The 23,781-nt window shown below is 50.1% G+C and overlaps 1 protein-coding gene across 2 annotated transcripts; it reads right to left on the bottom strand.

Moving 5' to 3' along the window:
- Positions 1 to 5,474: 5,474 nt before the first annotated feature.
- CCR7 (C-C motif chemokine receptor 7) lies at positions 5,475 to 19,794 on the bottom strand. 2 transcript variants are annotated; one of them, XM_010594428.3, is made up of 3 exons: positions 19,711 to 19,794; positions 11,530 to 11,579; positions 5,475 to 7,593 (listed from the first exon to the last, which is right to left on the bottom strand). In XM_010594428.3, exons 1-3 carry the CDS (start codon positions 19,718 to 19,720, stop codon positions 6,517 to 6,519), a joined length of 1,137 nt encoding a protein of 378 aa, XP_010592730.1. In that variant the 5' UTR covers positions 19,721 to 19,794; the 3' UTR covers positions 5,475 to 6,516. The 2 variants fall into 2 exon arrangements, with proteins under 2 accessions (XP_010592730.1, XP_023409442.1); XM_023553674.2 differs by lacking the exon at positions 11,530 to 11,579.
- Positions 19,795 to 23,781: the final 3,987 nt, after the last annotated feature.

The raw sequence follows: 23,781 nt of genomic DNA, 5'->3' as shown, positions 1-23,781 counted from the left end.
GGTGGCCAGAGAGTCAGCTGTGGATGACGACAGCCCAGCTTTCAGGCTGGAGGCAGAGCTGGTTCCATCAAAGATGACTCCTTAGCTCCCAGCTAGACCACAGGCCTCTGGCCAGGCCACGCCAGCACCCTCCAAAACACCACTCAGTCTTTGTACGTGACCATGTTTCTGTTCCAGCCACTTGAGTGCAGTTTGCATAAACCATACAAGAGAAATATGCTTGCGTTTCCAGCCCTTCTTTTTAAACATTGTGAAACACTGGAGCTTGGGGGCACCTCATCGACAGCATCTGTTGAACTTCACATTGTCAGATATTTACTTAGAGCAAATATAAACTATTTTGTCCTAAGCAAGCTCTTAGGACTTTGGGGCAAGAACTGTTTCCTCACCTGCCCTCCTGCTACTGGCAATGATGTCTGACCCTAAGACCTATGACTTGGGAGGAAATGGAGCCAGTCAGAACCCCGCAAGGCCCGATTCCACCTGGTGGTGCAGGGAGGGGTTTATTTACCCAGAGATGGGAACCTGGAGGCCAAACAGCAGCAGTGGTTACTGACATGATACACAGAACAATCCAGTAAGTGAATTCCCTGGGGTTAATGAACAATAGACAAAAATAAGGTGACATCCATCTCCAGAGTGAATGTGGGGGGAGAGAACTTGGCAACAGCAGAGGAGTCAGAACTGGGTCATGCAAACGCAGACAGAGGAGCCTGAGGGAGAATTTGGAGCCCCATGTTCCCATTCATGCGATCGGTCAATGCATTAGCCTGGAGCTGCCCTAGCTGGTGAGCAAGGGCTGGGGTGGCGTTTTCTGCAGACAGACCTCTTGTCTGTGTCTCTCCACAGCTCTCTGTGCCCAAGACAAAGAGAATGGCTGATGGGAGGTAATGAGGCTTCTCCTCGCTGTAGTGTCTGGGTGGGCAGAGGTACTCACTGCAGGGTGGGCTGCAGGGAGGAGACGGGCCCCTCAGACATCTGCTCCCATGGGAAAGGGGATGGAGGCTCACCCTTCTGAAGTTTGACAGGGTTGCTCTTCTGAGGAGAGGCTCCTCACTACTTTTTCCACTGGGGCTTTTTTAGGGGCTCAGATCAGGAAAACATCGCTATTTCTAACTCCCATCTCCCCAAAGACCCACCTGTCTCTAAGACCTTCTCCCCACCTGAGACTGGAGGCCTGGGAAAGCTCTGTGTGTGTGTGTGTGTGTGTGTGTGTGTGTGTGTAAGGGGGGCATCTACCTGCTGAAGATACTCCCCAAGGCCCCCCAGTTGTCCATTCTCCACAACCCACCTCTGCCACCCCTCCCCCTGCTTCTCCTCCCTCTCCCTCCCCATTTCATTTGCCCTAACACCCCACCCCTGTCCTCACCCCCATAGGCCTGCTTCTTCTTCCTCTAATCTGTTCACCTTCAACACAGAAATGAAACTGAGAAACTCCCAGGGAAAGGGGTCTATTTTCCTTTCTTAAAAAGATCAGTTGCCAGATTTCTTCTGAGCCCCGCTGCCAGATTTCTTCTGTTCTATACACCCCCAAACAAACTGGCAAGGATGGAAGCTGTTTATGGGGGAGAGGAGAGGTTCTCCTTCAAGACGTGGCCAGAGGACAAGACGGACAGTACCTGGCAAGAAGGAACTTGATGGTCCTGAGATAAGCACGGAGTATGGGCTTGTGGGTGTGTAGGAGTGTTCAAGCATGTGTAGCAAAGTCTGTTGGGAAGAGCTCTGGAGTGGGAGCCTGGGAAGTTGGGATTCAAGTTCTCATGTTGCCAATTGCTCCTGAGAGACCTCAGTTGAGTAATTTCTCTCTCTGAGCCTCAGTTGACTTACCTGTACAGTTAGTAGGAAGGACAGGACTAAGTTCAAAGTTTCTGTAATAACAGTATAGGGGTGGCATCTGACCTCTTCCAACCTCACAATGGAGAAGAGAATCGAGATCAATAGCCCGAGGCCGATTCCTATGAGACAGAGGTCAGATATGCCTCCTCCTCTCCGCTATCTTTACCAATTCTGACACCAACCATCTATCTCATGGCACTCTCTAGTTCTGCACTGGGTTCGATGATTCATTACAATGGCCACACAGAACTCACAAACAATAGTCATAATTATAGCATTTATTAGGGAAGTAACAGGTTACAATTCAGGTTGAGGAAGGCTCAGGATACAGTTCTTCCATCAGGACAGCCTCTTCTCAGCTGAGCTGGCAGCCTTGGCCCTGAGCCTCTGCCCTTTTCAGGCAATTGTTACAAAGCTCTTTTAGTTCTGCCAATAAATACCCAGAGGCACCCCACTCCACCAGCCTTGGCCCAAGGACACTCAGCTTTCTCTCTCTGTGGGCCAGGAAGCCCAGTGTGCGGTCCCCTGCTGGTCTCTGCTGCTGATCTCTCCTGCCGCCACTTCTCTGCCACCACTTCAGTGTTACAGCTCTCTCTCTTGGTCTCCTGGTTCCAGGAACTTCTCAGGACATACTCTGCTCTTCTTCCTCGGTGGTGGTGGGATCCTCTCCTTCCTGCCTTTGGGATGGCTTATTTCAAGCCCAGTGGCATGGCAAAACTAACCAATCCCCCTGGTGGGCCACAATTGCCCTATTTGCACAGTCCCACTCAGTCGCTTCGGTGGGAGTTACAAGACCATGGCGAGAAAGGTCACACAAAAGTGATCCATTGCACTGAAGTTGCCTTCCAGCTTGATTTATAAATTGGATGGGGATGGATATGGAGCTAAGGAATTGAATTCGATTTCTTTGCAGTTAGCAACTTTCTTTTAAAGCTACTATTTATTGAAAAGACCAGTTGCTAGAAAAGGACGTCATGTTTGCTAAAGCAGAGGGTCAGCAAAAATGAGGGAAATGCAGCGTGAGATGAACAACTGCTGCAACAATAAGCTCAGATGTACCAACTGTGAGAATGGCGGAGAACCAGGCAATGTTTTATTCTGCTATAAGATCACCATGAGTTGGAGCTGACTCTACGGCAGCAAACAACAGCATTTATTGAACATCTCCTCAATGATTATCAAGGATATTTACATAAGGATTTCTGAGCATTTTACCTATAGGGATCCGTTTAATCCTCACAACAGCCCTAAGAGGTAGGTACTATTATTACTGCCACTATACAGATTAAGAAACTAAGGTAGGGGGAGGTTAAGTAGCCAGGCCAACTGGCGGGGCCGGGATTCAGATCAGGCAGCCTGGCTGCAGAGTCCATGCTCCGCACTCCACAGCTACATTCCAGGCACTGTGCTAAGTGTTTACTCAACTTCTCTCCATTTTGCAGTTGAGAAATCTGAGACTCAGAACAGTTGAGCAACAGCCGAAGGTCACACAGCTGGGAAGCAGTGGAGATGAGATTTAAAGTTGGCCTGCTCCAAAGCTTCTGCTCTCCGCCACCCCACTCCTGCAACCCTGCTGGACCCTTGGGCTCCCAAAGCAAGTTGACTCAATAGCTCTACATTGCGATATCTCTTCAGGCAAATCAGTTTCTCCCTCTGGGCCTCTGTTTCCCCATCTAGAGAATGACTGGGGTTGGACCAGCAGATCTTTGAGGTTCCTTTGCAACTCTGTGAGTGTGTGATTCAAGAGGTGTGGTGTTTCTAGCTGAAAGGGCAGATTCATAGCCTGGGAACACTTTCTGTTTGGCCTGGGGTTGCAGCCAGAGAGGATGAGGGGGGATGGGGCTGGCGATGGGATGAAGGGGGAAGCTGCAAGAGGCTCAGGAGGGCCATGGGGGCAGTGAACCAGGTCAAGCAGAAGAGAAAGAGTGAGCGCGAGAGAGAAAGAGATAGAGAGAGGAGGCCTGGATGGGTCTCCCCAGTGGGCCCTTTCCTTCTTCTGGGGTCACCGGAAAGCACAGGGTAGGTGTGTGAAAGAGTTGGACAAGGAGGCAGGGGTCAGGCCATCCCCAGGGCCTGCACAGCTGAGGTCAGAACTGAGATATTGCGGTCTAGGGGAATTAACATTGCTGGGGATTTTGTTGTCTCTGTAAATATTTGGAGACGGCCAGTTATTTTAGAAGACTGTATTTGAAACTGGGGCGGCATGTTTGTGTGACTGGCCTGGCTCCCTTTTCCATGACTTCTCTATTACATTCCTCCCCTTCAGGAACTGAGGATTGCCTTCCCACCCAGAACCTCATTAGGATGCACACACCAGCAGCTCCACACGCACACGCGCACACAAACACGCACACGCTGGAAACACCCCTCCCTGCTCCTTGTCGCACGAACACAGCTGGAGCCGCACCTCTTAATATTTAGTACCATGGCTGTGGAGGCTGTGCCACGCTGACTGTGTCCGTGCCAGACCATTCCTCTCAGGGCCCTGCTTCCCGGCTCGGAGGCCGGCTGACAAATTTGCTGAGTTAAAAACCTCTCCAGCCCAGTGGATCCGAGGAGGAGGGTCATGTAATGCAGTTGCGAGATTAGAGAATGGGCTTCATTACCAGGCAGGCTCCATTCTCCATGGGGCTCTTTTTCACTCTGAAAAACAGATGGAATGACCTTTCGTATGAGTGTTTCAGCCCTTCTCTGTCTGCCCTCCCACCCCAGGCCCAGAATGACAGCACCTCAGGGCACTTCCCCACGTGTCACTGGACAAGGCTTCTCTCCGGCTTGGAGAAGTCAGGGCTGTGGGCGTGCACTGGGGCTCCCAGTGACATGGATACCTGGCCCGGGTGTCAGGGAGGGCTGCTGCTTTATCTCCACCCTCCACAATGGGTACCATAGCATAGAGGGCCATTGGTGCTGCGGTGACCAGTAGGGGGGTCATGGATGAACCTGGCTTTTTAGCATCTAGCAAAGGGTACAGTTTATCTTCTGAGTCCTCTCCCAGGCCCCCTTAATTCAGGATGCTGTGGCTGTCGATCCCAGGAAAAGGCCCTCCCTCTAAACACCAGTTCTGGGAGGCTAAGGGAGCTGACAAAGGGTCAGAAGCTCTAGTTCCAGGCTGAATTGGAACAGGTGGGCAGAAAAAAGCCAAAACAAACCAGTTTCGACTCAAGGCAAGTCCGTTTCAATGGCTGATTTTTTAGAAGTAGATCATCAGACCTTCTTTGGAGGTACCTCTGGGTGGACTTGAACCTCCAACCTTTCAGTTAGCAGCCAGGCATGCTAACCATTTGTGCCACCCAGGGACCCAGGTAAGCAGATCAGTGTGCAAATGTTGCCACGGGTCGGGCCAGTTCCCAGCCACAGAGTTTACCAGGACAACTTGGGTCTTTTCAAATCTCAGCTCAGACCAGCATCTCTGGGCCACTGTTGACCACACAGGCTTGGATCCTATCCCATGAGCTCTGGAGGGTATTTGCAAGATGGACCCCCTATTTTCCCCCTCTTTCCACGTCTTTCAGTCTCTTGGGCCTATGCCACTGGATGGGCTCAGAGCGTAACTCAGAAGACCTCGTGGCTCTGGGCATCTGAGAAATTAAGACGGGGGAGGGAGGAGAGGAGGAAAGTAGGGGTGGTCAGGTGGGGGATTGTAAAACAAGAACACACTCGTTTACCATTTATGAAAGTTTTTTTTTTTTTCTTCTCTTTTAAAGCTGTTTTTTCCTCAAGGGAAAACTTGTGTGTTTGAATAAAATGTGCTCCTTTAATGAATTGAAAGCAGAACTGATGCAAGCTTTTCTGTCCCCATGGCAAAGAACAAAGATGAAGCTCATTGGCTTTCAGCAGCCAGCACTGTAACCACCCCTTTCTCCTAACCTTTCCCCCTGCCCTCTCCACCATCCCAGCAGAGCCCAGACCTGAGTAGGGGTGACCACATCTCATTCCCATGCCAGAGCCTGGGCTGGGAAGATGTAGCTTTGGCCAGGCCCAGGCAGTGAGTCTGCAGGAAACACCATACCCTCCCCTGTAGAGAGCTGGGGAGGTGACCAGCCTGAGGAGAGGGGCAGGCGAGGGGGCAAGTGTGTCTTTAAGGAGGCTTGGAGGCTGCCATTTCTTGCTTGCTTTGATGACAGTGGAAAAGGAGAGATGGAAGGAGGGATTCAGAGAGAGTTAGTTTGACCCATTGACTTCCTCTTTCCGCCATAAGGCAGAGTCTTTCCCCCATCTCTGGTCTTGGAGACAAAGTCTTGTTTTCTGAAAGACTTGCCTCCGCTCTTGGAATCTCTGGGGGGACTTTTTTCTAGGTCAGAAGAAGGTTCATTCAGAGGACTCGCCAGCCTACCTCCACTACCCTATCTCTCGTCACCCCCTTCTCCTTCACACCAGGACACTTGTGAATCGTTTCTTTCACTTTTTGTTTCTGGTTTGGGGAGACAACAGCCTTGGTTTTGGAGTGTTGCCGGTTCTGGTGTTGGCTTATCAGCCATGTTTTTTCTCAGCCTTGGTTGAGGTAGCCAGGATTGGGGTGAAGCTGGCTTCTGAGGCACAGGTTTTCTCTCTGAGATAAACATTAATGGCAACAACTGTCTTTCCCTCAGCAGCTTTTGGATTCTGAGTCATTGCAACTGCTCCCTGTCCCCGCCACAGGGGCCTTGGGAGAAGTCTCTCTAGTCCAGGCAGTGGTGCCTCCTATGGGGAGAAGGTGGTGGTAGTCTCAACATCTGCACTCATAGAGGAACGCCGGCTGTGCCGACAGGAAGACCACTGCCGAAGCCTTTCCTGGCTGAGGCATCCCAAGTCCTTGAAGAGCTTGAAGAGGTCGCTGCGGAACTTGACACCGATAAAGGCGTACAAGAAAGGGTTGACACAGCAGCGGACACAGGCCAGGCTATAGGTGACATCGTAGGCGATGTTGAGCTGCTTGCTGAGCTCACAGCTGCTGCTCGTGAAATTGAAGTTGGCCACAGTCTGGGCCAGGACCACCCCATTGTAGGGCAGCTGGAAGACTATGAAGACCACGACCACAGCGATGATCACCTTGATGGCCTTATTGCGCTCAAAGTTGCGTGCCTGGAGCAGGGTGCGGATGATGACAAGGTAGCAGAAGCTCATGGCCATGAGGGGGATTAGGAAGCCTACCACCATCTGGGCCACCTGGATGGTGATCAAGGCCTCCACGTGCTCAGTAATGAGGGAGCATCGCAATGCCTGCTCGCTGCTGCTCTTCTGGATGCCGCTGTACAGCAGCTCTGGGATGGAGAGGACCACAGCAAGTATCCAGATGCCCACACAGGAGAGCTTGCTGATGAGCAGGACGCGGGCACGGTGGCGGTGGGCTGAGACAGCCTGCACGATGGCGACATAGCGGTCGATGCTGATGCAAAGAAGGAGGAGCATGCCGCTGAAGAAGCTTACCTTGTACGTGCCAAAGATGAACTTGCAAAAGTGGACACCAAAGTCCCAGGACTTGGCTGCGCTGTATGCCCAGAAGGGAAGGGTCAGGAGAAAGAGGATGTCTGCCATGGCCAGGTTGAGCAGGTAGGTATCTGTCATAGTCTTGAGCCTCTTGAAATAGATGTAAGTCAACATGACCAGCCCATTGCCCAGCAGACCCACAAAGCAAATGACTGAGTACATGACTGGGAGGAACCAAGCCTTAAAGTTCCGTACATCCTTCTTGAAGCACACAGACTCATACAAGGTGTAGTCCACTGTGGTGTTGTCTCCGATGTAATCGTCTGTGACCTCATCTTGGCACAGGCACACCTGGGGGGAAGGAAACAGAAGAAAACAGTCCAGCTTAGCTGTTGTTGCTGTTAGCTGCCATTGAGTTTGCCCTGGGACTCATGGTGACACCACGCAGGATGGAATGAAAGGTGGCCAGTCCAGTGTCATCCGCGTGATAGCCAGCTTAGCTAGGTGGGTCTAAACCTCGGGGGTCTGGGGCCTGGGATTACCTAGAGCAGTGGTTTCAAAGTGTGGTCCACAGATTAGCATCATTGTCACCTGGGAACTTGTTAGAAATGCAGATTCCTGGGCCTCACCTGAGACTTAATGAGTACGAATCTCGGGGGGGTGCAGCCCAGGAATCTATGTTCTTCTGAACTCTCCAGGTGATTCTTCAGTACAAAATCAGTGCGTATGAAGTATGGGGTATTTTTTTTACAATGCGTATTCTGATTCAGTGGGCTGGGGTCAGGGAGTGAGATTCTGAATTTCTAATGAGTAGCAAGAGTCTGATTCTGTCAGCTCCAAGAATCTCAGCCTTTCATTTGCTGATCAAAATTGTGGACTGGAAATACCTGGGCTTTGGAGTTGGAAGAGCCTCGAGCTGGTAGAACACACTTCATTTCTCTGAGCCTCAGTTTTCTTATCTGTGAAATCCAGGTAAATAATACCTCCCTCACAGGGCTGTTGTGAGAGTTCCTTGAACTCATGGACACAGATACCTGACCCAGGCTCTAGCACTTCAGAGGGGCTGAGTCAGTGTGAGACCCTCGTCCTCCCATTGGAAATGGCCTGCCCCATTTCATCTCCATGGAGGTTTTTTTTTTTTTTTTTGCTTGCTGGAAACCTGAGAGTAGAAGTGTATGTCTTTCTTCTTGAGCCCCTTTAGAACATAGTAGGCCTACAGAATACTTCAATTTTTGAGGGAATATCTACCCTGGGATTAGGGTTGAGGAAAGCTTGGAGTGAGAGGAGAGGAAGGCCAGAGGCTCCCACTAATAGGCCACTGATGGGACAGTGGTAGAATTCTCTCCTTTCATGCAGGAGACCAGGGTTCGATTCCCGGTCAATGCACCTCACTTGCAACCAACACCCATCTGTCAGTGGAGGCTTGTGTGTTGCTACAATGCTTAACAGGTTTCAGTGGCGCTTCCAGACTAAGACAGATTAAGAAGAAAGGCCTGGCAATGTACTTCCGAAAATCGGCCAATAAAAACCCTATGGATCACAACGATCCGATACACAACCAACTGTGGGGGTGGCTCAGTAGGGGGCAGTGTTTCTTTCTGTTGTATGTGGGGCTGCCATGAGTCAGGGGCCAACTTGACCTCAGCTAACAAGAGGCTACTGAATTCACAGGTTTGGGGTAAGCTGCTGTGATCATGGGTGGTGAGTGACTTGGAGATTTTTCTGGATCCCTGGTGCCAGTGGGATGGTGCCTAGCACACAGCAAAAGCTCAAGCAACACATGTGAAGTGCCTCAGCCTCCATGACTATTGAATGAATGGATGCTGGGGCTCTTGGGGGCTGAGGCCTCCTCAGCTGTGACTGAGTCCTCTCTGACTTCCCCACCTTGGCGGCTGGCATCTCCCACTCTCCCTCCGTGCTCCCACCCTCTCTTCCTCGCAGTCTCTTCCTGCATATCCCAATCAGCAATGCTCAGCTGCTCAGGGCTTTTTTTAGCTTGTCTGCAGGGCTGGGGGAAGGTTCAGGCGGACTGCTGTGATTTTATCAATGAGGGAAGGCACATGTGCCAGTCGTGCCTCAGGGTGCACAGCGATGACAACAATGACAATGGCACGTGCAGGGCAGGGAGCTGGGGTGGAAGACCCCACATAGGAGGCTCAGGTGCCTCATGAGTAGGGTGGGGGTGGAGAAAAGAAGGCAGGACGGGGTGATGGGCGCTCACTTCACAGAGCCTCTCTCCCATGGACGAGAGGGGAGCTGCAAAAGCAAAGGTTGGGTGATGACCAGGTTTTGCACATATGTGTGCACACCCAAACGTGTAAGACTCTACATGGGAGATAGGAACCCTTGGTTTGGTGGCCTGGTTCCTATCATATCACTCCAAAGTCGTCTCCCATCCCTGCAACCTTCTGCCAAAGGCTTTCTTTCAGACCAGTCTGAGCCCCACTATAGGGGAAGGAAGAAAAGATAGGACCCCAGGGATACTTGCAGAGGGGGTAGGATGGTGTGCCTGGAACCCTCCTGCCCTCCCAAGTCCTGGAGAACCACTCAGTGCACTGGGCTCCCAGCAGCTCCTCCACGATGGCTTTCCAGACAACTGGGGAGCTGGAGGAGCCTTAGAGATGAAGAAGGGGAGGTGTGAGGAGGCTTGCCCAAGGTCACACAGCTAGCAGTCAGCCCAGTCTCCCGATTTCCCTGCATCCTGTCTCTCTCTTTTTGCGTCTCTGTGTTCACCACAGTCCTGCTCTGGACAGGCTGAGGTGGAAATGATGTCCAGGAGCCTTTTCTTCGGGCACTGCGAGCCTGAGGAGAAAACTAAGTGGCACCCCTTTGTCTGACAAGGTCGCAGCCTGGAAGCCCTGGAAGAGGCTGGCTGCCCCCGTTGCACCCATGGAAAGGCCCAAGGCTGTAGGTCCCGGTTCCGGGGCCCTCCTGGAGGGCACTGCCCCCAACCTCTATGAAAGGTGCTCCCCATCACCCAGTCCGGCCTTTCTTCTCATCTCCTCTCCCCCGCCCCACCCCCCAAAGGGCAGTTCCACTCACCCCCCACCAGCCAACAGCCTTGATATCTCTGCAGCTCACAGCCCCACCACTTCCTGTCCCATCAGAGACGACCCCCCCTCCCCCGCCACATCAAGTGAAAGAGAAGAATGAGCCACAGCTGTCCCTCTGTCCCTCTGTCCCGCCCCGGTCTTTCAGCCTCCAGCTCCAGCAGTGCAGCCCCTCAGGCCCCCTGGAGCCAGGGGGAGAGACGGGCGGGAGGGAGGCGTGATAGAGAAGGGGGCCAGGCTGTGGGCTGCAGCCCAAGCTCTGGGCGGGGGGGGACCTCTGGGTTGGGGTTTCAGGAACAGTGCCCAGTTTGGGGCCTGCCTCTGGCCGGAGCTCCTGGAAAGCTGCCCTTCTGGCCTCCAGGGCCGGGGAAGAGCCAAGTTCTGAAGCGCCGCACTTCCAGCTCTGGCTCAGCTGCCCCTCCCCCTCCCAGGGCTTCCGCCCCCAACGAATGGGAGAGAGGACTCAACAAGTTACAGTTTCTTCTAACGCTGGCACTTGGGGTGGGGGTGGCGGGCAGATTTTGTCTCCACTCCTGAAAGCGGAACGTGGTAAACGGCGGTGGTAGGGGGGGAGGGACGGGACTTTGTAGCCTTTGCGCTGGGTCCCTATAAAGTGTGTGCACTAATCCCCTCCCCACCCCCACTGTCCCGGGCCCCATCCTTTCTTCCCTCCCCACAGCAGAGCTCAGACGGGTCTTCATGGGGAGACTTTGGCTGGGGAGGTGGGGGGTGGGGAGACGACTTTGGGGTGATAGGATAGGAACCAGGCCACCAAACCAAGGGTTCTTTTCTCAGTTCACATGTGAAGTTTTACACGTGTGGGTGTGTGCACGTATGTGTAAAACCTGATAATGAAGAAAGGGAGGCTCAGAGAAGTGATGTGGCTTACTTTTGCAGCTCTCTCTCTGAACTCAAGACAGAGCCCACATTTCTCTCTTCTGGGTGGTGTATGTTGGAGGTGGGTGGGGAAGGTCGTGGTAACTTATTTCCCCCTCTGTTTTAATATAAGTGGAGTAAAGGAAGTCCAGACAACATCCGCGGCTTTCCAGGGTCACTCAGCAGATGGAGAGGGGTGGCCATCGGCCTAATGAATGGCTGGTGGGTTTGTGTCTGGGTCTCCTATTTCCTTCTGGCAAATGCCCAGCTCCTCTACTAGAACTTCTGGCTTTGGAAGGGGCGGGTCCCAGGAGGGGGTTGTGGAGGAGGGAATAGAGCTTTCCCTGGCAGGAAACCTCACCTGGAAAACGACCAGGAGAGCCACCACCAGCACGCTTTTCATTGGTTTCCCTGCAGGAGACAAGGCGAAAAAGTTATTGCTTGGCAGGGAAAACTCTTTGTTATTACAGAAAGCAGAGGAGAGGGGGAGACGCTGTTGGGAACTCTCATCACAAGCTCCAGGCACTGTGTCTGCTGAAACAGAACAGCAGAACCAGATTGTGCCTTTGAACACCTGGCCCGCTGCCCAGCATCCCTGCCCTCACCTCCTGGCCTTTCTCATCCACTCCAAGGTCACCGGAAAGAAGTGGGATCAGAATGCAGGGCACCCCCTCCTTTCTTGGTCCCTCTGGGCCTTTCCTGGAGTTGTAAAGTCCACCTTGGTCCAGGTTTGCCCTCAAGGCTGAGCTCCAACTTAACCTGATTCCTGGGTCTGAGTGCCCCTTCCCACTCCATGCTACCCATGTCCTGAGGTAATGGTAGTAGGGGTGAGTATGTGTGTGTGCATGCCCTCACTTTGGCGCCAGTTGCCACTGACCTGGGGAGGATTTCTCCTGAGCCAGGTAAGTGGGTAGCCATGACTGAAGCCCTGAGTGTCTCCTAAGGGAGGCCAGCTTAGGAAGTAGAGTGACTTCACAGGGCTGGATGGAGGAATGAGTGTACTTGCTGGCCTCTCAATGATGGGAGAGTGCTTTGGGGGCCCACAGGCTCCCCAACACCCACTCATTCAACAGGCAATCCTTGAGCACTGACTGTTGGTTTCCATGTCCCACCCACTCAGCCTGCGTTGGGGGAGGGACGCTTTTATCTAGCTCAGGCCCAGAATCAAGGAGGTGCTCAAGAATTGTGTGCTGATGAATGAGTGAGTGAGTGAATGGCCTGCTTGTCCTTCCAAGGGAGGGACATCAAGGTGGCCTCAGATACGTTCCTATGATCTGCTGGTAGAGGGAGGCTATTCTTTGAGGTTACTCTCCTTTTTAAACTTGCTTGATTTGGGCATGTGTATATGTTTTCTCTCCTTTAACTGGTTTTCTAATCCAAGGCATTGTGAGATGGGTGGATGGCAGGCATGGTAAGCTTTGGGAAGAGGCCTCGCCTGGCCCTGTCCAGAGTAGAGGGCAGAGTCTGGGTACATTCTGGAAGTCAGGAGGCTCCCCTTGGGTCTGAACCGCAGACTGAGACCCCAGGTTAGCACAAGGCCAGAAAGTGCTGGGGGCAGACACTGGACCACTTGGTTCTGCTTTGTGGATGAACCTGGAACCTGTCCGCGGAACCTGGAACTTATTTCTTCCTGAGGGCTGAGGGAGCGGGATAGTCCACAGGGTAATTTAGGAAAAGGTCTCATCCCACCTAACAGTCTGGAGCACCCCAAGGGCTATACCCCGCTGTATACCTGGCCCTCGGTTCTCAGCCAGGGTCTAGCCCACGGGCAAGACTTGCAGGCCCATCACAGCTGCAGTCTTAGCAGGGACCACGAAGAGTCTGAGACCCTGACTCAAGCATCTTCTGGAGGCTGGGGGCCCTCTCCAGCAAGCGTTCCTCCTTCCCAAGAGGAAGGAGCGCATTCCCAGTGATTCATGTCCTTGGCCACAGCACCATCTGGTGGAAATCTAGCTGTATGACACCTAAGTTGGGTTAACGTGCTCCAACCAAGGAGCCCCGGTAGCCCAGTGGTTAAGCACTTGGCTGCTAACCAAAAGGTCAGTGGTTTGAACCTATTAGCCACTTCATGGGAGAAAGATGTGGCAGTCTGCTACTGTAAAGATTTACAGCCTTGGGAATCCTGAGGGGCAATTTTCCCTGTCCTATAGGGTCACTATTGGAATCAACTCGACGGCAACAGGTTTGGCTTTTTTGGTTTTTCAATCAACCAACAAGTTGCCATTGAGTTGGTTCTGACTCATAGCAACCCCATGTGTGTCAGAGTAGAGGAGCTCCGTAGGGTTTCAAGGCTGAAACCTTTTGGAAGCAGATTGCCAGGCCTTTCTTCCAAGGCACTTCTCAGTGAGTTCGAACCACCAGCTTTTAGGTTAGTAGTCGACTGCTTAACAACTTGTGCCACCCAGGGACACTTAATGTTTTCCAAAGGGAATACATCAGGCTGGGGAATTCTGGGGCTGGGAGTTCCTAGGAAAACGGGGAAGGGCACCAAGTCATGTAAATGAGAAGATATTTCTCCTGCTTCAAGAAAGTTATCCGGCATGCGACTTCTAGACACTCCTTCCTAAAGCGTAGCTCTAATGGTAACCCCCCACCACCTCCCTCCTCTTAAAATTTTAGAGCTCTGCACAACCCTTGGAAACACTGGTGTCGTAGTCGTTAAGAGCTATGGCTGCTAACCAAAAGGTCAGCAGTTCAAATCTACGAGGTGCTCCTTGAAAGCACTATGGGGCAGTTTTACTCTATCTTATAGGGTCGCTATGAGTCAGGATTGACTTGATGGCAATGGGTTCCTTTTTTTTTTTTTTTTAAGGCAACCCTTGGAGCCCTGGTGGCATAGTGGTTAAGAGCTCAGCTGCTAACCAAAAGGACGGCAGTTCGAGTCCACCAGCTGTTCTCTGGAAACCCTGTGGGGCAGTTCTGCTCTGTCCTACAGGGTTGTATGAGTCAGAACTGACTCTACGGCAGTGTTTTTTTTTCGGTTTACATAGCCCTAGGAGTCCCTGCAAATGGTTAATGTGCTTGGCTGCTAACCAAGTTGAAAGGGAAAGAGGGAGAGAGATTGAGGACAGAATAGACTTTTCCTAACTTCTAATTTTAGAAGGGGGAGTCCCTGGGGGGTGCATATGCTTAACGTACTTGGCTGCTAATGGAAAGGTTGGAGGTTCGAGTCCACCCAGAAGCACCTCAGAAGAAAGGCCTGGAGACGTACTTCTGGAAAATCAGCCACCGAAAACCCCATGGAGCCCGGTTCTATTCTAACACACACGGGGTTGTCACGAGCTGGAATCAACTCGATGGCAGCTGGTTTGGTTTTTGTTTTTATCCAGCCGAACGATGATGTCCAGTGCTTAGCACGGCAATCATACCGTCCACTGTCTACTTTAACCTGCCTTCCTAGCTACATCTTCTATTTCTGGAGACAGGCATCACTGTCCCATTGTCACCAGCTTGTGCCTAAGTATTCGAAGCTCTGGGTGGCAGTGGATTCTTGGGTAGCCGTGTAGCTCTCCTCTCCTCTCACTCGCCCTTCCTCGTTGAATTACCCCTTGAGTCCTGAGCCAGAGGCCAAGTCTGTACGCTCAACTGCTCTCTTCAGTGCACCGCCCATCCCCGACTGACTCATCTTGCTGTTGAGCACTCGAGGTTTCTTTAAACACGTAAATGCTTTCGGTTACTCTAGAGAAAGCCCACTCTGACTGTCAGTGAGAACTGAGAAACCTCAAAGTTTTGATAAGTTAAAACGAGTTAAAGCATGAGGAGCAAGAACCGTGTTTCTATTTTACTCCACCGACCTCTCCTGTTGGGTTCCATCCGTTCCTTTTGCACTGAGCGGAGTGGTGGTGCAGGGGTCTGGTGTGTGTGAGTGTAGGTGATTTCACGTTCTGGGCGTATTGGAGGTGTTGGATGGGCTGGGGTCTTGTAGGACAACAACAGGCCATTTTCAGGAAAGGTAACCAAACAGGGAAACTTAGGGGAACTGCGGGGAACTCTGGTGTGTGGCAGAGGGGGCCTGGTCAGTGGCCATGAGTCAGATCACTCCTATCTACTACAAAGTCATAAAGCAACTGGTCTTTGGTAGAAACTTTGATAGGACCAGTTGAGTTGGGAATGTCGGGGGTAAAGGCCTGGGTGTTGGGTATTTTCTGAGTTCTTGAGTTTCCAGAAATGACCATAATAAAAATTCCCTAGAACTCCAACCTGAGTCCCCAGCAAGAGAGACTTCCTGCCCATGTGGGAGGAGGAGATTGCTGGCTGGCTGCTCCCCTGACCCCTAAACTTCCATCCCCACATTTTTCAGGTCCTCCAGGCTGCTCTGGGAATCGTGGCGACCCATCAGGCAGCCCAAGGGCCACCCCAGCTCTTCCCTCTCTGAACTTCATCATCTGCCAAGGCAGCTTTCTTTTTTGGGGGGGTGGGTGGGGGAGAGGAAGCGGTAAGGGATCTGGAGGGAAGGTGAGAGGCCTGGCTGAACTCCTTTCAAATTCAGACAACAGCTAAGGGTGGGTGAGAGCTGGTTGAATCCTGTTGTTAGCTGCCATCGAGTCAGCCCCTGACTCATGGTGACCCTATGGAAAACGGGATGGGACCATTGTGATCCATAGGGTTTTCACCAACTGGTTTTTCAGAAGCTGGTCACCAGGCCTTTCTTTCTTCACACCCAGTGCCACCGAGTCGATTCTGACTCATAGCGACCCTATAGGACAGAGTAGAACTGTCCCTTTGGTTTGCAACCATAGCACTTAACCACTACGCCACCAGGGTTTCCTTCTTTCTTCATAGTATGTTTTAATCTGGGAGCTCCACTGAAACCTGTTCGGCATCATAACAACATGCAAGCTTCCACTGACAGATGGGTCATGACTGTACAATGAGGTACATTGACTGGGAATTGAACCTGTGTCTTCTGCAGGGAAGGCGAGAATTGTACCACTGAACCACCACTGCCCGCACTATAATATCAACTGCTTTATCCAAGGATATACCTCACATTGATTGAGCTCTCATTGTGCACAAAACCACTTATAAGTGTGTTCTCATTTCATCCTCACAAAAGCCTTTTGTAGTAGGTACCACTAGCATCTCCGCTTACCAATAAGGAAACTGAAGTACGGTGAGATTAAGTAGCTTTCCCAGAATCACACAACTGGCCAGAGCGGAGACTGGTTTCGAACTCAGGCTAACCAACTCCAGAAACCACACTCCTAAACACTTTACTGTGCTGCCTTTTAGTCTTTATGTAGCTCCGCCTCATAACATCTTGTGAGCTACCCCTTGTGATTCTCATTTTAAGTTCCAGAAAATAGAGGCCCAGAGAGGTTAAACCACTTGTCTGGGGTAACGCAGGTCCAGGGAAATGAATTTGAGACTTGAATCAGACTGTGACACCCTGCATTTCTGACAAGCCTGCCGTGTATAGGGTCCTCCGTGGAGCATGAAGGGAACCGTCACTCTCCCACATCCTACTGGTCACCAGTTTTGTTGCTCCTGTCCCTTAATATCTCCCAGAGCTGACCCTGCCTCTGCCCTGACGAAAGGCTTTGCTGCCCCTTTGCTGCCACAGAGCTCCTTCGAAAACACAGGCCTTGTCCTTTAACTCACCTAATTAAAGAAGAAACACCTCACTGGCTCCCCGTTGCTTTCAGGATAAAGCCCAGAGCTTCTTAGTCGTGCCACACAAAGTTTTAAAGATCAGCCCTGCCTGGCCCTTCCACCTGTCTTCCTATCTTCTTTCCTGGCGTGGCCAGGTATTTTGCACCCCTTCCACTTGCTCCTTTTTTGTCTCTATCACTCTTTCCAGAGCTGACCATCTGGGAGCCCAAAGGCTGAATTCAGCCTTGGCTGTGTGGGGTTAAAAAAAAAAAAAAAAGATTTGGATGCTTAGGTGGGACATGCATCCTCTGGTTCACTCCATTCCCCTCTGCTTCCACATCTTATGCTACTTCTCTCATTTACCTTGTTGGCCTCTGTTGACAATAGAGTTTGCCATACCTTCCATTTCCTGGTCCCCTGGCTCCTCCTTGTCTGCTTTGCCAACTCCTACATACCCTTCAAAACCCAGCTTAAACACTTTCTTGACTCATGTTCACTACAGCCTACTCTGAGCTTCCTAAGCACTTCGCCCTTACCCCCACCAGCACTGTTTTTCGCTCTGCTGCAGTGGCTTATTGACATGTTCCTCTCTCCCCACCAGACTGGTCATCCCCGACATCCTCTGTAAATGACAGTTGAATGAAAGAAAGCACAAGCCAAGAGGAGGGATTTTCAACAGCAGTCCCCCCACCCCCCGCCCCCGAAAAGCTCCTGGAAGGCCAGGAGGAATTGGTCCTGAACGCCTTCAGCATCCCCTTCAGCTACCATCTCTGGCCAACTTGTGAGAGATGATTCTCTCACAGGTTTGTTTTTCTTTTTTCTGCTTTTGCGAATTCTCACTGAGATCTTAGGCCCCTTTTCTCGAAGGTGGGAAGGGTACTTCAGGGCTACTCATTCAAATAGTGAAAAGGGCCAGCTCAGCCCTGGTTTGGAGTTTTCATTTTGTGTAATAGAAACCCTGCCCCCTCGCCCACCTCCTGCTCCCTGCTGGGCAGACTAAGAGAAAAGAACAGAATCTTCCTGGTCCACCCGCCCCAACGGCCCAGAGCCCAGAGCCGTTCTGAGCAAAGCTGCTCAGTGGCTTCCTTTGCTGGCAGTTGGGTTCAGCCGTTGGGGCTCTCTCGGGTTGAGTGAAGCAGCAAGAACACCCCTTCCTCCTAGACCAGAGATGGCCTTCCCTCCCCCGCATCAGAGCCCAGGTCTAGCACCCCCAGACCTAGGTTTCAGGGGAGGGCACTGTGTGCCGGAGCTGGCTCTCACAGGCTTGTGGGAGCCCACTGTGCACATCTCTTCCCAACCCCGTGTTCAGGCACTTTGATGGCTTGAGATTGGCTATGGTGGGAGCAATTTACTCTATGGAAATTGGCAAGTGCTACAAATCAGGACCTTTCTCCCAGGGAGCCAGTTTTCAAACGTTTAACAGTGCACCACTGAGACGCTGCTCATTTCCTGCATGGTGGTCAATACAGAGAGTCTGGAGCAGGATCTCCAATGGATGATGTCTGCATTCTGGGATTGTGGTCAGTGGGAGTGGGTGTCTGGGGGGTGGGATTAGAGAACAGCCGGGCTGGGAGGAGAAGAAGTTGGAAGAGATTTCCTAAAACTAAAATCTATTCAGAATTCTTGATGGCATTCATTCATTCATTCCACAAATATTTTCTGTCCACCTGCCCCAAGCACTTGGGCACACAGAGATGAAAGAAGCAGACCCTGCCTTCCAGGAGTTCATAGTTGGTGAGTGGGTGGGTGGGTGTGTGTGTGTGGGGGGGTGGGGGTGGCCACTTTAACCCTTTAACTGCTGCATGCTGGATCTCGACCCAGGGTTGCAGGCGGATGGAGAAGGCAGAGACGATGAAGGCAAGGAGGCTGTGGTGTGGTGGGGAGGGGGGTGAGGACAGCACGGGGTGCACCAGGGAACCTTCACTTTTTAAAGCCAACCCCTTGTGGCTTTGAGGCCGCCGTGGTGCTTTGCTTGCTGGTGAGAATGAGCCATCTAGGAACGTGGCCGTCTGACTCTACAGCCAAGACTTATAACTAGAGTGGCTGGAGCTGGAGGAACCACTCAGAGCCCCCTCTCAGCTTCCCATGCATTCTCTCTAGTCAAGGCAGAACCATAGGAGCTTGGTTATATCAGAGGAGGGAGTTTTTTAAAGGGAAAGAGTCATCTACCTGGGCAGAGTAAGGGAGATTTACTCAGAGGCAGGGGAATGTGTGAGAGGGCCTGGCTATGGCTTCTCAAAGCTGAATGACCCTTGCTGTCCCCCTCATGTTGCCTGCCCACCCCTTAACCTGCCAGAGGTAACGAACAACAAAGCCGGTGGCATGTGCAGCAGAGAGAAACAGCCACAGCTTGTATCACATCCTAACATTCACAAGAAGCAGTCACCTTTCATTTGCTCCTTCTCATAACCTCAAGAGTATGGGGATTCTAATCCTCATAGAACAGGGAGAAAGGTGGGAATGGGAGAGGAATGGAGTTGGGGGCCGGTTCAGAAGGCAGAAGTCCTTGGTGACTTGTGAATAATTTTAAACCGTAGGGTTCTGAGTCCTCCGAGGAGAATTTCACCCTGATAAAACTGGTCCTCAAGGTCTCAGAGGACCTTACCCATCACCCCGATCTGGGATGAGAACAGGTGCTGACCAGAGCAGAATCCCACCACCAACCTCAGCCTTGTCTCCTCCTGCAGTTCCTACTGTTCTAGAAAGACATGACCTCAGCCCTGTGTCCTTCCTGACACCGCTGGGTCTAAAAGGGCAGGTGCACCCTCTCCTACCTGGGGAGAATAGGGGAGCATTCTCTGAGAGCAGACGCCAATTCCCACCAAACCAGACCTTCCTTTCTCAGGGAGTGTCCCCCAGACCTTCCACCCCACCCCTCATTCCACAGGGCCAGCCTGGGTATCAAGGCGACCCCGGTACTGGTCCTTCTCACACCAGGAGGCTTACTCACCCAGGTCCATGACACTCTCTGGGCAGCTGAAACCACACAGGAAATCTGTGTGGGGGGTGGGGGGGGGCTGAGTTCTTGCTGGTGGCTCCTTGTCTGTGGAGGAAGTGGTACGAGTCCCTTTTAAGTTGTGACAGGAGCCTCTCTCCTCCTCCCTGCCCTGTTCCACCCACCTTTGCTCCTCCCTCCACTCCTCCCTGCCTCACCCAGGTTCCCTCCAGCACCCTCTGGGACCAAGGAGTATGAGAAGAGTGACAGAGAATGACAGCCCCACTCAGCCTGGTCACAGGACCCTGAATCATCAGGCCATTTATATTTTAAAAAAGCCCCCTGTGCAGCCTGGCAGAACCTAAATGAGGGGGCCCAGCCTGAGGCAGAGGAGTAGGAGGCATTTTTTGAGGCAACAAATGTGTATAGCATGAATACCATGTGCCAGGTGCTGGAAAGTCAAAGATGAGTGAGAGATGTGTCACCATCCTTCCCTGGCCCCATTCAGAGTCACCAAAACCTGTTGCTGTTGAGTTGATTCCAATTCATAGTGACCTATAGGACGAAGTAGAATTGCCCCATACGGTTTCCAGGGAGCGCCTGGTGGATTTGAACTACTGACCTTTTGGTTATCAGCCATAGCTGTTAACCAGTACACCACCAGGGTTTCCATTCAGTGTCACAGGGGACCACATTTCCCAAACTACATTTGCCCTCTGGCTTCTGGGTAGGTTTGACCAAAGGGAGGCACTGGCAGGTGATGGAAGGTGGGAAGGGAGAGACATGTCAGGGTGTTTCCTTCTCTCTCTCCTTTTGTATGACAGCTTACTGAGATATAATTCACATACCATGAAATTCACCCCTTTAAAGGTTTTAGTATGTTCACAGAGTTGTGCAACCATCACCACAATCAATTTTAGAACATTTTCATCACCCCCTCAAAGCAATGACTCCCCATACTTCCCCACCCCACCCCCAAGTCCCTGGCACCCACTAATCTACTTTCTGTTTCTATAGATTTGCCTATTCTAGACATTTCACATAAATGGAATCTTATGATATATGGCTTTTTGTGTCTGACTTCTTTCACTTGTTTGTTGTGTGCCGTCAAGTTAATTCCGACTCATAGTGACCCTATATGACAGAGTAGGAAACCATAGGGTTTCCTACGCTGTAATCTTTACAGAAGCAGATGGCCACATCTCTCTCCTGTGGAGTGGCTGGTGGGTTTAAACCCATGATCTTTTGGTTAGTAGCCAAGCCCCTAAACACTGTGCCACCAGGCCTCCCTTCTTTTACTTAGCATGATGTTCTCAAGGTTCATCCATGTCTTAGCATGTATTGGAACTTCATTTCTCTTTATGGCTGAATAATATTCCATTGCATATATATACCACATTTTATCTTTCATCAGTTGATGGACATTCGTGTTGTTTTCACTTTTTGGCTATTATGAATAATGCTGCTATGAACATGTATGTACAAGTTTTTGTGTGGACATATGTTTTCATTTCCTGGGTCATATGGTAACTCTGTGTTTAACATTTGGAGGAAAGGTCAAACTGTTTTCCAAAGTGGCTGCACCATTTTACATTCCCACAGCAATGTGTGAGGACTCCACATCCTTGATGAGACTTCTTATTGTCCATTTTTTTTTAAGTTATAACCATCTCAGTGAGTGTGAAAGGGTATTTCATTATGGTTTTGATTTGTATTTCCCTAATGGTTAATGATATTAAGCATCTCTTCGTGTACATATTGATCTTTCCTATATTTTCTTTGGGGAAATATCTATTCAAATCCTTTGCCCATTTCTAAATTGCGCTGTTTGTGTTTTATTGTTGAATTGTAAAAATTTTATATGTAAGTTTATATATATCTATATACTAGAGAGGAAACCCTGGTGGTATAGTGGTTAAGTGCTACGGCTGCTAACCAAAGAGTTGGCAGTTTGAATCCTCCAGGCGTCCCTGGAAACTCTATGGGGCAGTTCTACTCTGTCCTATAGAGTCTCTATGAGTCAGAATTGACTCGATTGCACTGGGTTTGGTTTGTTTTTTTTATATACTGGAGGCTTTAGCAAGGGCAATTAGGCCAGAAAAAGAAATAAAAGGCATCCAGATTAAAAAGAAAGAAATAAAACTATGTCTATTCACAGATGACATGATCTTATATATAGAAAATTCTAAGAAATCCATTAAAAAAAAAGAAAACTAGTAGAACCACTAAAATAAATGAGTTTAGCAGGGTTGCAAACTATCTGTCAACTTGGGTAGGCCATGATTCTCACTGGGTAGGTCGTGATTCTCTGTGGTTTAGCAGATATTCTGTAATCATCCTCTATTTTGCGATCCGATGTAAGCAGTCAATCATTTGAAAGGTGAGTTTCCTTGAGAGAGTGGCATGCATCCCATATGTATAGATCTTCTGGCAAAGCTCGCCCTCTTTTGATTCTGCATCCCACTTGTCATCTTCTGACCTCCGGATCTTGGGATGGAAGCCTGCCACCTGACCTGCAGATTTTGGGTTCATCAGCCCCTGCAGCCTGACGTGAGTCAGGAGAAGCCTCCAGCCTGACACCTGACCCATGGATATGGGACTTGCCAGGCTCCACAACTATGTGAGCCATTTCCTTGAAATAAATTTCTCTCTCTCTCTTTCTATATGCTTCACTGGTTTTGCTCCCCTGGAGAACCCAGCCTAGGACAGTATGCTAATACGTTGTTGTGGATTTTTGCACCCTATATTTATAAGCATCATTGGTCTGTAGCTTTCTTTTCTCGTGATGTCTCTGTCTGGTTTGGCATCAGGGTAATACTGGCCATAGATTGAGTTGGGTAATATTACCTCGTTTTCTATTTTTTGATAAGGGTTGTGAAGGATTTGTATTAGTTCCTCTTTACATATTTGGTAGAATTCACCAGTGAATTCATCTAGTCCTTTTTCTAGAGCTTTTCTTAGTAGAGATTTTTTTTTTTGGGGGGGGGGATTATTGAATCATCTCTACTTATTATAGATCTATTCAAATTTTCTCTTTCTTTCTGAGTCACATAGTTTGTGTCTTCCTAAGAACACATCCATTTCGTAAAGGTTATCTAATTTGTTGGCATACAGCTATTCATAGCATTCCTTTATAATCATTTTTATTTCTGTAAGGTTGATAGTGATGACTAATGTCCTCTATTTCATTCTTGATTTTAGCGCTCTGAATATTCTCTCTGTTTTTTCTTGGTCTCATTAAAAGTTTGTCGTTTTGTTGATCTTTTCAAAGAACCAACTTTTGGTTTTGATTTTCTCTATTGCTTTTCTATTCTCTATTTCATTTATTTCCACTCTAGCCTGTCATTTTGTCATACTGTGGTGGCTTGCATGTTGCTGTGATGCTGGAAGCTATACCACCTTATTTCCAAAACCTGCAGGGTCACCCATAGTGGACAAGTTTCAGTGGCGCTTCCAGAATAAGACAGACTGGGAAGAAGGACTTCGCAATGTACTTCTGAAAAAAATGGCCAGTGAAAACCTTATGAATAGCAGCAGAACATTGTCTGATATAGTGCCAGAAGATGAGCTTCTCAGGTGGGAAGACACTCAAAATATGACTGGGGAAGAGCTGTCTCCTTAAAGTAGAGTCAACCTTAAAGTCGTGGATGGGGTAAAGCTTTTGGGACCTTCATGGCATGACTCAAAATGAGAAGACACAGCTGCAAACATCCATTAATAATCAAAATGTGGGATGTACGAAGCATGATTCTTGGAAAATTAGAAGTCATCAAAAATGAAATGGAATGCTTGAAGATCAATATCCTAGGCATTAGTGAGCTGAAATGGACTGATATATTGGCCATTTTGAATCAGACAATCATATGGTCTACTATGCCAATGATGACAAATTTTGAAGAGAAACTGTGTCACATTCATTGTCAGAAAGAACTTTTCAAAATCTATCCTGAAGTACAATACTGTCCATACGCCTGCAAGGAAGACCAGGTAATACTACTATCATGGATTGAATTGTGTCCCCCCAAAATATGTGTCAACTTGGGTAGGCCATGATTCCCAGTATTGTGTGATAGTACTCCATTTTGT

Source organism: Loxodonta africana, chromosome 18 (genome assembly GCF_030014295.1).
Source record: "Loxodonta africana isolate mLoxAfr1 chromosome 18, mLoxAfr1.hap2, whole genome shotgun sequence".
NCBI lineage: Eukaryota > Metazoa > Chordata > Mammalia > Proboscidea > Elephantidae > Loxodonta > Loxodonta africana.
Note: the sequence above shows the minus strand (reverse complement) of the source record. Positions and strands in the feature narration are given on the sequence as shown.